Source organism: Lissotriton helveticus, chromosome 8 (genome assembly GCF_964261635.1).
Source record: "Lissotriton helveticus chromosome 8, aLisHel1.1, whole genome shotgun sequence".
Taxonomy (NCBI): Eukaryota; Metazoa; Chordata; class Amphibia; order Caudata; family Salamandridae; genus Lissotriton; species Lissotriton helveticus.
The window spans coordinates 1,146,900,447-1,146,913,654 of NC_136069.1; the positions used below are offsets into that span (position 1 = coordinate 1,146,900,447).

The window sequence follows — 13,208 nt, forward strand, 5'->3', positions numbered from 1 at the left end:
GCCCACTCTAATTAAAAATATAAAATAGGAAGCTGCTAATCCGCTTATTAAATCACTCTACCTGTGTAAGTTGCCCAGAGAAATACTTTACCATTTAATTCTAAAGTCGTCTTTTTACTTTATAAATAAAATTAAACATCTGAGAGTACTCTGGAAAGCCGAACACCGGCATATACCAATGTCACTTTTTGGAGTAAGAAAGACCGCCTGTGCAACACCGTGGAGGGACCATCATATAATGAGATGGAATGGCCAAGGCAGAGTGACCCACACTAAGCTGACAGACTCAAATCTCCCATGCAGTAATAGAACAAACATTAGCCCTCTTCATTTTCAGAATGTCTTCAGACTGATATCTGGATAGTCTCACGTGGGTGGGAAGATTGAGCACGAGGGCACCAAGGGTCAAAGATAGTGACCCCCAGAATGGTGAAGGGCTTTAAAGTCGACACGGGTTATATCAATCCTTGCTCAGACTCATTGGCCGAGCGCACAGTGGTAGATGGAGAGGACCTTACTGACATATCCGGAAGGAGAGAGACTGGATGGTCTCCAAGGGTAAAACCAATGAAAAACTGTAAACAATGGAAAGGATGTAAAGGGCTAAGACGTCAAACTGGATAACGTGGAGGCCTGCTTGAAGGATGTAGACAAGAGAATCACCACATCGGAGCACAAGATTGATAATACGGGACGGAGAAGAGCCTAGCCAAAATCTGACATTTCAGGCCTGTGCCCGTACCGGGGAACATCCATTACGACGCGGTTTTTACACCGCACTACCATTACAACGCTGGTTTTACAACGCAAGTCGTTACCACGACTTGCACTGGAGGGCGCTCTAGGCTAAGGAATAGTAGATTTACTATTCCAACACCTTCCCTACTGTACGTAGGCTGGTGTTGGAATAGTAAATCTTACTATTCCTAAGTCCAGCACCCTACAGCGCATGTCGTGCTAACGACTTGCTTTGTAAAACCAGCGTTGTAATGGTAGTGCGGTGTAAACACCGCGTTGTATTGACATACAACCGCCCGTACCTCTATTTCTTTCCGCAAAGGCTAAGTGGAGTGCTTGCACAACCTACACCTTTTCAACTTTATTGGTGTACTGGATTGGCCTCAGTCTAACATTAATTTGATCTGTTGGCAGTGAGGGAAACATTTCAGTGACAACAGGTCCTATCTAACTCCCAAAAGGGTTCTCTGATGGTGCCGAAGCCTTCACAGATAAAGGAATGAATTCAGGCAGCCTCTCCGGTGCCAATCATTGTGTTGACTGTGCTTCAAACGTTTTTGCAACAAACAACCAGAAACTCTCAACCAGAGCAGGGAAAAGCCGTTTGCCTGACAGTTATCCAAGTGGCAGAGTAGAGGCTCACTAGGGTAAAAGCTGTAAATGTAATTAGAGCAGCATTTGATTTCTCAAAATCTACATGAAATACATTCAAAATCAGTGATAAGTCAAACAGAGCGGAAAACAGAGCCCTACTAAAGGTCTAACATACCCTGGAAACCAACTAACTCTGAGCTCAGATGCTTGTAGTAGTCCTCCTACTAAGGACTGTGCATTGGCACATTGCCTGACCTCAGAAATGTGACGAAGTATACACTAGCGTGCAGTCCTCTAGCCGAACCGAGACACAAAGGAATTCGTAATGCGACGGTGATCTGATGAACTTACGACTTCTAAAGAAGCAGCCATCATTACCCAAATGGGCAAATTCATTCCAGCAATGACCCTAGCTTTAGGCCCGCAGTCTGAACTGAAGAGGGTTACTGATTACACAGGTGGCGCCTGATTCCACACCATGCACTTGTGCCTCGAGCACTACTTGAGGAAATGAATAAATGAAGAGGTCTGATGCTCTACTGACCGTAAACCCTTGGTGAAGTGACACCTCCCCCAGTGCACCAAAGAGGGCTCAAACAGATTGTAAACCAAGGCAGTATCGAGAAGGCATATCAGAAGTACATTTTCCAAGAAGCAGCACTAAGTGCTAACATTGGGAGCAATTCACAAAGGCTGCCTACAATTTGTAGGCTAACAGCCTGAGCAAAGAAAATAGCATCCACTTTTTTTTTACTCTCCAGTTCTTTCAAAATATCCCTTCATTTAGATCTGCTGACCTCGTAACCCCAGGTTTTAAGCCCATCTTCTATTGCATACTTTTCTCTCAAAAACATTATAAAATTCTTCTCTCAAATGATAGCAAGATGTGAGTAGAAGTCGAACACTCCTGTCCATTTTTTTGCCTTGAGTGAATACGTAGCATAACATAATACAGTCTGTGGGATTCCCACCATTCTTGCTAAGCAACTGTAAAACTCCCTTATCACACACTTTCTTCTCATTTCCTTGATTTAATTGTAATTCACAGCTTTGCAATATCTCACAAAATGTCCCCGCTTGTCACACTTGAGACAAATAGCTTTCTCTGCTGGGCAATTATTCCAACTTGCCATGTAACCCTGTTGACCACAGTGGAACCACACTTCTTTCATTTTCACCTCTTTTCGGCGCTTTAGGGCTACGTTACTCTATCAACTCATACTCAACTGTTCTCTGCTCACTATATTTTTTTTCTCTTCGATACATGCTAGCATGGGTTCCATTCTTTTCACTACTGTTAACACTCCATTTACCGGGGGTTCATCCTTTAACCACACACATTCATGGAATTTGACATTATTGCAATTTAACAGAAACGGATTCCCGGTACATTCATCCATCAACTCGCCAAACTTACAAGCCCCCGCCACTTTTCTCAAACTTATGAGATATTTAGCTTCAGATTCCTTTTCATCGTCTACCCTCTTGCCAAAACAATATCTTTCAAGTATTGTCCTAACTTTCTGAACATAATGTATATGAAGTTTTTTTAACCTAATGTCAAAATCACTCAATCATCTTGCTTTATTAAATCTGGTAAATGATCAAGCACTTCCTGCCCCTCAGGTCCTAAACAATGTATTAATAATGACAGCTGTTTCCCATTGCCATATTTGCTGCACACACTTGAGCATAATTTAAGAAAACTCTTCCATCATGTCCATCCAACTGAGAGCTCTACTGGATGGCTGGTGAAAAGAGAGGTGGAGTTACATTTTGCTTTCTCTATACAATTAATGACAGTCTCAACCGTTACCAGTTTCCACTCAACACTAAACCCCTGCGGACTCTGTTCTTAAAAACCATTACATTTTGATAATTCAGGTAATTAAATGAGACCCAGTAGTCAGTATGTCCCTCCGCATAAGATTGGCTACAACTGTTTTCCACCAATTTATAGGTAGCCTATAAACCAATCACAACTCGGAATAACGTTAGTGCTATACCAGTCAACAAATGGGTCTCCAATCTGGTTACCAAGAACACCAGCCACTAATGTATTCAAATTGGTCACGTCCAATAGTTGTTGGTGTGCATATAACCGACTGGGTTTTAATTTTATTGACAGGGTGATGCCTTCCTTTGTTAGTATGCCTGTCACAGAAATTTGCCTTGCACATATGTTCTATGTCACCAGGCTCCCACTGTACGACATGCCAAATCGTGTGGTTGCTACAGTAGGTACGTTCATTCCATTGCATGCGTTACACTGACCAAGTCAGTGGGCACCCATTCTACTACAAGCCTCTTTAAAGAAGGTGTGCCGGTACCCAAAGGTGCCATTATCCGCCGTAACCAAGCAACTCCACCAATTAGACAAGTTTGTAATACCTCCTCATCTCTCGAAAGGCTCTAGATATCCAAGCATGTTTCCTTTCATGCTCTAAGTTTCATAAGTCATTCTCGCTCTTGAGTAGGGTTGACCATAATGGTGTAACTCACAGTTACGACATCAAATGCCTACCCCAACCACTTGACGTTACCGTCCCTCTGATCTCCAGTTATTTTTCTGTAACGGTTTGTCTATCGATGTAAAAAAAGTATACTCCTTCATCCATAACCCAACATCCTGTATGAAATCTCATTCACCTCCGAGTAGATGCGTCAGTTTTCACGTACACATCACTGCAAAGATAGCACTCCTTGCAGGCTATAAGTCCAATACAGATGTGCCAAGGTCTTCTTGGGCAATTAACAGGAGTGTGAAATGATGATATGGATTTCCTCCATATGGCGCATCTTTCAATCTTTATTCATAAGGAACTCATTCATAGCCTGCCTTAACAACGGTCATCCACTAGAATCTCACAACTTACCTGGACTATATGTTTTGTGAAAGAACGTAACTTCGCCTCCCCATTCTGTCACCACCACTGTAGGTAGCTTATCTCATTAAACATTAAATGCAGTTCACTGCATATTTGCGTTTTCGTTAATCCATTTGTCATCAACTAAGAATAAATGATGACTTCAGAATTTTGGAAACATTTCTATTTTTTTTACTTAATTTCTATCATGGCTAGTCATTTGTTGCTCATTAAACCTGAAAAAAATATATTTCAACAGAGTGTACAAACTCAATTCGTTATCAGACATGTTCAAGTTTCGCTCTAAAACCAAAACAAAACACTCAACAAAAACAGAACGCATATCTTTAGTACATTTAGTTATCAAAGTCCAGCAGCAAGCTCTTTCACTAAGAAGTTTGTCATTGTTAAACAAAGACAATAATTCAGCCCACAGTCATTCCAAGCATTCTTTTTCATAATCATTAAACCGGCACTGCGGTTAAATCAGAGACACAAAGTGCAAACAAAACCCAATGAGAGCTGGTTAGATAAACTAGAGCTATAAAAAGGGAAATGCACTTGCTTTCCTAAACATCCAACATAAACTGGCTGTCAGATGTTGTGTGCACACTTTGAGCCATTTTAAAACCAGGCTTGCCCTGGTGTCGTGACATTCAAATGGAGCAGGGTAAAGTGTCAGGATCACGTGCCACCTCAAGATGGCGGCAGGCCTCAGACATCTGAAATATTTGGCACCAGCTGCTGTGTAAGGAGGGGGTGGGTCGCCTGCAAGGACGGGTTTAGCACTGCCAGCTTTGCAACAATCAGTGATTACACTGTTTATCGATAAAACGGAGCCTATTACACTGCACTGCCTCAGGAAAGGGGTGGAGAAGGGAGCGCCGTGGCGTTGTACAACAAGCATTTGCAAAGCCGATAGGTCTACTTCGCATTTTGAATAATGCAACACTACAAATACTGCTGTTGTGTGAGAAAGAAAAGGAGTATGTGTATCCGCACTCACACAACAAAGACAACAAACTTACTTAAGCGTGATCTTCCTTCCTCGCAGAAACAGTTTCCCACAAGAAAGGCCAACTGGCAGGGAAACTTTCCAGTCTGCGGACTTCCAAACAGGAAGACCTTGCGATGAAACTTAGAAAATGCCGTCCATCACAAGAACTACGTGAAAAACAGAAAGGCCACTTTTCAATCTGTAACTGTGCTAGGTACAAAAAGTACTATGCCCTCAACTTTCTTATATACTCCAAGTCTGATTTCTTCTCATCCTTGACCTTAAACATCAGGTCAGTACTGTGAGTCACCATTGAGACATGTCATTTTCACAGTACTTCTGCCTGGGGTTGGGCTGTATCTTGAAAAATAGCAAAGGTTTTATTTCACATTTGTACAACTCGTTGCTGTCCCTTTTGTGACCTCACAGTGCTCAACCTTGTCTGTTGTGTTGCAGGCTGGAGCATGGTGAATGGGTGGGAGGGTTTGTTGATGCTCTGTGGTCTAGTTGAACATTGACCAAACATGCATATTCATGTTCTTTACATGGATGATCTCATTTTAACCTTGTTTTGGGAACCTGCAGCCAAACTCCACCTTGTCTAGAGGTCTTCAAGATGGCATTATGCATGCAGCTCATAAGTCTCTGTGCATCACGTCTGATTGAGGTCCTTTGTTCACTTGTGACACTTGCTGTCTTCTTGACATTCTGCGTTTGAGAGGGAGGGTCATCATTTCCCACGCTGATGAGGTCTGTGGGTCCACCACTTAACATGTACTATCCCTTCTTTGGCCAACATTCATATGGAATATTAGTGTGTTAAGGAACACACACCCAGAGTTCAGCTTTACTACTTGAAAAGCGGTTCGCTAACACATTACAGACATCCGGGGGGGGTTGTGTTAGCCTCCTCCACACTGCCGCTCTCTGTAAGATGGCGGTCACAGGGTCAGTGTTCCAATGCAAGGTTTCGGCATGCTGGAGCTCTATACGCCTTGTGTCTCTGCTCTGCATGACACTAGTCACAGCTGGCTACTGTGTGCTGCACAGTTCTGCTTGTGGATGGAGCCAGTGTCTTTTCTGCAGGAGGGCCCAGCAGCGAAAAGCCACCTCCAAAACTTAGATCAGCTTTATCAGCTTTTACTCAGTAATAGCGTTATATTGCTGGTACCAGGTTAGTGGTGGTATCAGTTTGTCACTCTGCGCCACCAACGTATATTTAGAAGGTGGAAGTACCTGGGCAGCCCTCATGTGGCTATCCTAATCAGTTTAAGGAAATGAATGGCAACTGACAGCATATCCAGACAAGCAACTCAGCAGTTTAGACTGGGTATATCCTGGGCTCTTACGTTTTTGTTTTCTTTACACTTGTTTAATCTCACATACACCTTAATTCTTGGGCTACTTTTAGATCATAAAATGTCAGGTTTTCCTTATAACTTAGTCCTCTGCATTACTTTTGTCAAATCAAGTAGAAATGTCGATCTAGCAAGAACTAAAAAAAATCAGGAGTGCATTGTGCAAGCTGCACTGGCAACGTTCAGCATTCAGCTTGCAGAAACTAGACAGAGGAAATTCGTAGGGGAATCATACATGAGATCATTTATAATCCAGAACAGATGATGAAAATGGAGATCTCGTGATGAGAAACACCGCAAACGCTCCATAAGTCACATGAACGGTGACTCTAGCACTCCATGAGAACAACCTGTAGTTAGTTTTCTTGAGAACTATAGGCATTGTGTGAGAAAAAAATTACCTGACTCCAGTCACCACTAGAATATTATTAACATTAATCTCAGGTTAATTCTGCCTCACCCCTCTCCATCTACCCATCCTATGGGGAGAGAGGTTTTCATCATGCCCGCTTTCCCCACCTTTTTGCTTTATTAATCATCTCATTACTATTCTTGGCTGTGCTTCTCTCAACATTATGTATACATATTGAAATTCCGCTCCGCCAGCCTCGCCCTCGCCGCCGTCCCGCATCCAACGAACAACCTCTGGCGGCAGATTCTTCTCCTTCTTAGCCGTCAAGACGTGGAACACCCTCCCCACCCAACTACGGCAGACCCAGGTCCTGCTCACCTTCAGGAAGCTCCTCAAGACCTGGCTCTTCGAACAGTAGCAGAACCCCCACAAGCGCCTTGAGTCCCTCGCCGTTAAGTAGTGTGCTTTACAAATTCACTGATTGATTGATTGATTGATTGATTAGGTCTCATTCATTTTGTTTAATTTAAAATTTTTGCCAATAAATATTAAAAGTGATTTAGCCTTCTAACCCCATACTAGTGTTACTTTTTTTATTTTATTAACTCTTTCGATGCTGATGACGGAACCGCTCCGTCATCAGCTGCGGTGGCGCTGTGCTGATGACTGAGCGGTTCCGTCATGGCCCACCCGCCGCGCCTGCGCTGGGCGTTCCATTGAGCGGGCGGGGCCATGACGGAACATCTCCTTCATGAGCACAGCCCAACCGCGGCTGGTGACGGAGCGGTTCCGTCACCAGCATGCGTCCGCCGCGCGGCCGCCCCGCCCCCTTAGCGCTGCGGCGGAATAGCCGCCGCAGCGATGTAGTTAAGTGTACGTTGGAATTAATGTGTCAGGAAATAAGGTTGCCATATGTCAATGGGCGGAGGGAGGGAAATGCCAAACCGTTTGTCGCTTGAATTAATGATGTCTTAAAAAATATCCTGTTAGACACAGCAATGTTATGTTTGAACAGGTGACAGGCAGCATCTGGATGTCGTGGAAAGCCAAGTCACTTTGTTAAAGCATAAACAGGTTAAACAGCCATAACACACATTGTCACTATGATGTAACTTGCGGTATCCATGAACTGTGCGCAGCAGACAGTATTATTGAAGTTTGCGCTCACAGTCCATGAGTGCCTTGACGTGTACTGCTGCCTCTGTGGCGTCAGATCTCATAAGCCTAGTATAAGTAAAGAACAACAAAAAAATGTACTCACAATAGGAGCAGAGGCAACCTGCATATATTAAATACCGTAGACCATTTTTGAGAATGCAATGTATTTTCGACATCAGCGCATCTGTATGCAGGAAAAAAAAATGCACTTGTCCCCAAAATTGTTTCACACTTTTTGTATGTTTGCAGAGCGTGACACGCATGAGATGGCGGCCCTCTGACGCAGGCTTGATTACTATCGCCACTGTCTGGTACAGATGACGTCAGGTCCAGCTACCGTCCTCACAATAGTTACAATGTACTTTGAAGGCAGAGGCGGGGTTATCCAGCCTGATGGCACATGCACAAACTGAGCATGCTCAGAAGAACACTCGTGTCCGTGACTCACCCGTGGCTATTCCCCAGTACACTTCTGGTCCATTCAATAACTCACCACATGCCAGGGTGGAATAAACTGGAGAGCCAGGGACTTGCAGCAGGATTCGGAAAGGAGCCACGCGAGCGTTGGAGTCCAGCACAGCATCCAGGGCACCCACCAGGCGGCCTACACAGGAAAGCGAAATTGGGGAACACAAAGGTCTTAGTTCAGGCTTGAAAGATACATTTTAATTGGAAAACACATCAAAAATACAGGTCAGGTAACAAATGCAAAACCATGCATAATGCTTTCAGAAACGGTAGCTTGCAAACATAACAATGGTGAGCAACACCATCGTTTCATTGATGTGTTCTGGTTGAACCCAAGGCAGTGAGTGATGCTTTGGACGATATCATGCATTTCTGACATGTGAATGTGGTTGCAGTGACTGCGGTCTTCAGGTATAGCTGGATAGTGTTCTGGACTAATTCCTCACGTACGATTGAGATACTTTTCTTTCTATGTATACTTTATAGCCCTAAATGGAATCTGGGTCCAGTCGAGTAGTTCCCTAGAATCTATGGCCGAGCACACTTCCCTTTTCCATGTAACAGGCACTCGCTGCCACTCATTGCTCTATTGATCTACACCTGTAGACTCTTATGACTCCTTCAACAACGCCCTTTGCTTCACCTCCAACACTTCTTACCCACACCGACCCTTCATGTCCCTAAGCACAGAACACAAACAGTGCCTCACCCCTGCCATGTCCTAAAAGGTTAAAAATGGTGAAATAAATCAAATAAACTCAGCATCATACATGTTGTCCATTAACGCAACTCGGTCCACTCCCAGCAAGCAAAAGTCTGAGTACTTGCCGATGCTGGTCCCTTTGTTCTGTTATAATCCTGCCAAATTGTGCCCATACTACTTAACTGACCCGCTCAACTACCCAGCAATCAAGGTACGCAGTGAAGACATCTCAGACTCCTTTGATACTAAAATCCGAACCATTATAGTATCCTTACCCTGTGTCGTGGTGTTCTCTGTTTCAGGAGACCAACTGTCACCCCCTCCTACTCGAAAGGTCCTTGGACCACCTCCTTAACCACTCCTTTCTTCTCCAAAACGTATCCACGTCTTCACCAAGCACTAAAATGCTATGCAGTCAGGTCTTTAGTAACCACATCCCTCCACAATCAGATCCCCTTGTTATCCAGCCCCTTGAACACTGTGCCATCTTTGGTGTCTGCTCTGGGCACTGAACTCTCCTTCTCTGCCTCCTACAAAGCAGATCATTCCTACACCATCCTGTTATGATAAATAGGCAAGGTACACCAAGGAATATCTTGAAGTAGATTTATTCTTAGAGAAAGATCCTAAACAGCTTCTTGCCAGACACAGCTGGACCAACTGATGATGATGCCACAGAGGTGACATCACACTAGAACCTCTGGAACATCATAGAGATGTACCATTCTAAGCAATAAAGCATATGCACAATACAAAACAGCATAACATGTAAATATAACACATCTCCCCCCTTTACAATAAAACAAAACAAAAAGAAACTAATAGAATAATAGCGAACATAAAAAAGTTCATGGTAGAATCAAGAAACATAATCACTCAGATACGCAGGTAACCTTCTTTCACTAGCATTCCTCAGAACACGTGAAACATCCGACCCATCTCCCTCGCAGGCGTACCAAGTTCATCAGATCTAATTATTTCTCCAAAGGAGGAAGAATCAACTCCCTGTTCATCACCAAACACTATAACCTTCATCAACATCCATGGAGAACATTGCTCCCCATCATACCTACCCTCCAAATGTTCCACATGCTTGCAATCTCCCCTTTGATATAATGCAACCCGCCTTGAATTCCAAACTTGACCATTTGTCAATCTCACCCAATTGCTGCCCACAGTTTTCACCTTAAAAGGTCCCCTAAACTTGTTGACCCAATTGCTATGTCCACCCGGCTTCACTTTTACCCAATCTCCAATCTTAATGTACCGTTCGTCTTTCACTCCCAACCTCTCAGACTGTGAATCTGCCTCTCTTGGTCTTTCCCGCATCCTTGAAGGAAATAACTTTGTGCCAGCCTCCCTTCCCCGCATCATTCCAAAAGGACTTTTACCTAACTCATTATTCACTGTTGTGCGATACGCCCACAGCATTTCGCTCACTGACTCGAGTACAGGCAGACCAGAACCATAAGCTAATTGCATAGCACCCTTAACCATACGGTTAATGCGCTCCACGAGTCCGTTTCCTTGTGGGTTGTATAAAGAACAACAAGCATGATTTATGCCAACCGAATCTAAGAAACACTTCATTTCTGTAGAGGTCAATTGTGTGCCATTGTCTGTCAACAAAACCTCCGGAAATCCTTCCCTCTTAAAAATGTCCGACAAAACGGCAATTGTAGCTTTGGTCGTGATGCTACTCATAAAAGTACCCTCCACCCATTTAGATTTTGCACCCACCAGAACAACAGCAAACCTCTCACTCTCTTTTAAAAACGAAAATGGCCCAACAAAGTCTAGACAAACCTTTTCCCAAACCTTGTCAGCAACCGAAACATGCTGGGGCTCAATAGTCGATCCAATGCCAACCCTTAACCTCTTCTCAGACTCCTTGCATGCCACACACCTTTCCACCCACTCCTTCACCTGCTGATCCATAGCAGGCCACCAATAAAACTTCTTCAACCTCCTTATGGTCATAGTTTGGCCCAAATGACCTTGATGTGTAACAGATAATTGATCCGCAATCTTCAAATAAGGCCGCACACCAAGTGGAACAGAACTCTCTCTCCTGATAACGCCTTTCATCATCTTGCGAACACCAGTCAAGGTTGCATCCTCTTCCATCTCCTCAATCCAAGTCTTCCTCTGAATGGCACCATCCATACCCTCTAGCGCTTCATCAATACTTGCCACAACTTCCTCCGTAGAGACCTTATACGGAAGCCTCGACAAACAGTCAGCGACCTTGTTGCGCCAACCCGGGACATACTCCACCTTACAGTCAAATTCTTGCAGCTTCACAGCCAGTCTTGCTAATCTACCCGAACAATTGCTTATACCTCCTAGGCCCAAAACCTTCAACAACGGTTTATAATCCGTGCACAACCGAAAAGGACTGCCCCAAAAGAATACCCTAAAATGACTTGTAGCCCAGTCCGCGGCCAAAGCCTCTCTCTCTCTATAACAGAGTAGTTGCGTTCACACTCCGACAAGGACCGAGAAGCAAACGCCACAGTTCTTTCCACACCCCCACGCACTTGTGCAAAAACAGCACCTATGCCCACGGCACTGGCATCCACCGTAAGAATATTATCCAGTCCATTCTGAAAAGGAGTCAACACACCCGCATGAACTATTTCCTCTTTAATCAAATCCAACGCAGATTGTTGCATTTTACTCCAGCTAAACCTCTTACCCTTCCTCAAAAGTTCCCTCAAGGCTTCCGTCTTATGTGAAAAATTCAGCAAAAACTTCTAATAATATTCTACTAAACCCCTGAAGGACCTCAAAGAGTCTCTATCATGAGGCACACTTGCATTGACGATGGCACTAACCAGGTTTTCTTTTGGCCTTATCCCTTCCTCAGTGACCAAATGCGCCAAATATTCAACTTCCCGTGTCTTGAATTAACATCATAGTGATGTACCATTCTAAGCAATAAAGCATATGCACAATACAAAACAGCATAACATGTAAATATAACAAATCCATTGGTGTATTCATGCACCAGAAGCTCCCTGGGCATGGCACCTCAACACCAGTAGCGTACATTTTCATTTCCAAAGAAGCTAAGCAGCATCTAGCCAGGATTAGAGCTTACTATAATGAAGTCTACATTCAAGGATATGCCCCGCTGCTATCACCTGGCTGAATCCTTACACAGAAAAAGAACTGCCCTAACCTAGATGACGAGCAACAGTGTTGATGTAGATGTTGTTGGCAGATATTTGCTACTGGCTGGAAGACTTGATGCAATGGCGATGCTCGTAGTCCGTGTCAGTGCCTTGAACGCTGAGGAGTCAGGCTTCCTAGATACAATGTCAGATAGAGTAGCAAATTAGGCACATCTGCCCAGGTTGATTGGTGGGTACTTTTTTTTAAAATAGAGTTTTATATAGCGCAAGCTAGACCCGAATAGGGTATAAGAGCGCTTTACATGAGCACCAGTTTCGTTACAGAAGGACACATTCATTTTTTTAGGCACTGGGAGATTAGGTGATTTGCCCAGAATCACAGGATGTTGAGCATTGTTGCTGAGACTCGAACCCCATTCCTCAGCTTCTTTAATTGCATTCAAGACATAGACTTGGACAGGTTCCCCCCACCACTGTCCTCTTCCCATGTAGTAAAGGTAACAAAATTATTGGGGAACTAGCTATGCAATTAGGGGCCGGCAAATGTGTGGAGGGCACATAATCCAAACATTGGTAAGTATTCCACTATTCACATTGAACAATTACATTACATGCCAGGCTAAGTATTTTGTACTTGAAATAAGTTTATCCATGTGTCGCAAGTCAACTACCTTGGGCGGAGGGCCTCGGGTCATAATCCCTTAGTAAAAGAGTGGTGATGGAGAGGGGGCTTTGATTCCTACATGGAGATTGCAAGCACTGACCCTCGATGACCCAGCTTTTACAGGTACAATAAGGGAAGAGGTTCTTAATTTAACTTAGTGGGAAAAAAAGGA

The 13,208-nt window shown here is 43.9% G+C and overlaps 1 protein-coding gene across 2 annotated transcripts in view; it reads right to left on the reverse strand.

Annotated features, from left to right (window-relative positions):
* Positions 1-13,208, reverse strand: part of TBC1D8 (TBC1 domain family member 8) — a 559,729-nt gene that overhangs the window by 363,976 nt on the left and 182,545 nt on the right. Inside the window, exon 2 of one of the 2 annotated variants that reach the window (XM_078658030.1) lies at positions 8,558-8,668. In XM_078658030.1, the coding sequence (XP_078514156.1) occupies positions 8,558-8,668 (111 nt within the window). Of the gene's footprint in view, positions 1-8,512; positions 8,669-13,208 lie in introns of both variants that reach the window. The other variant, XM_078658029.1, reaches the window with a different exon arrangement.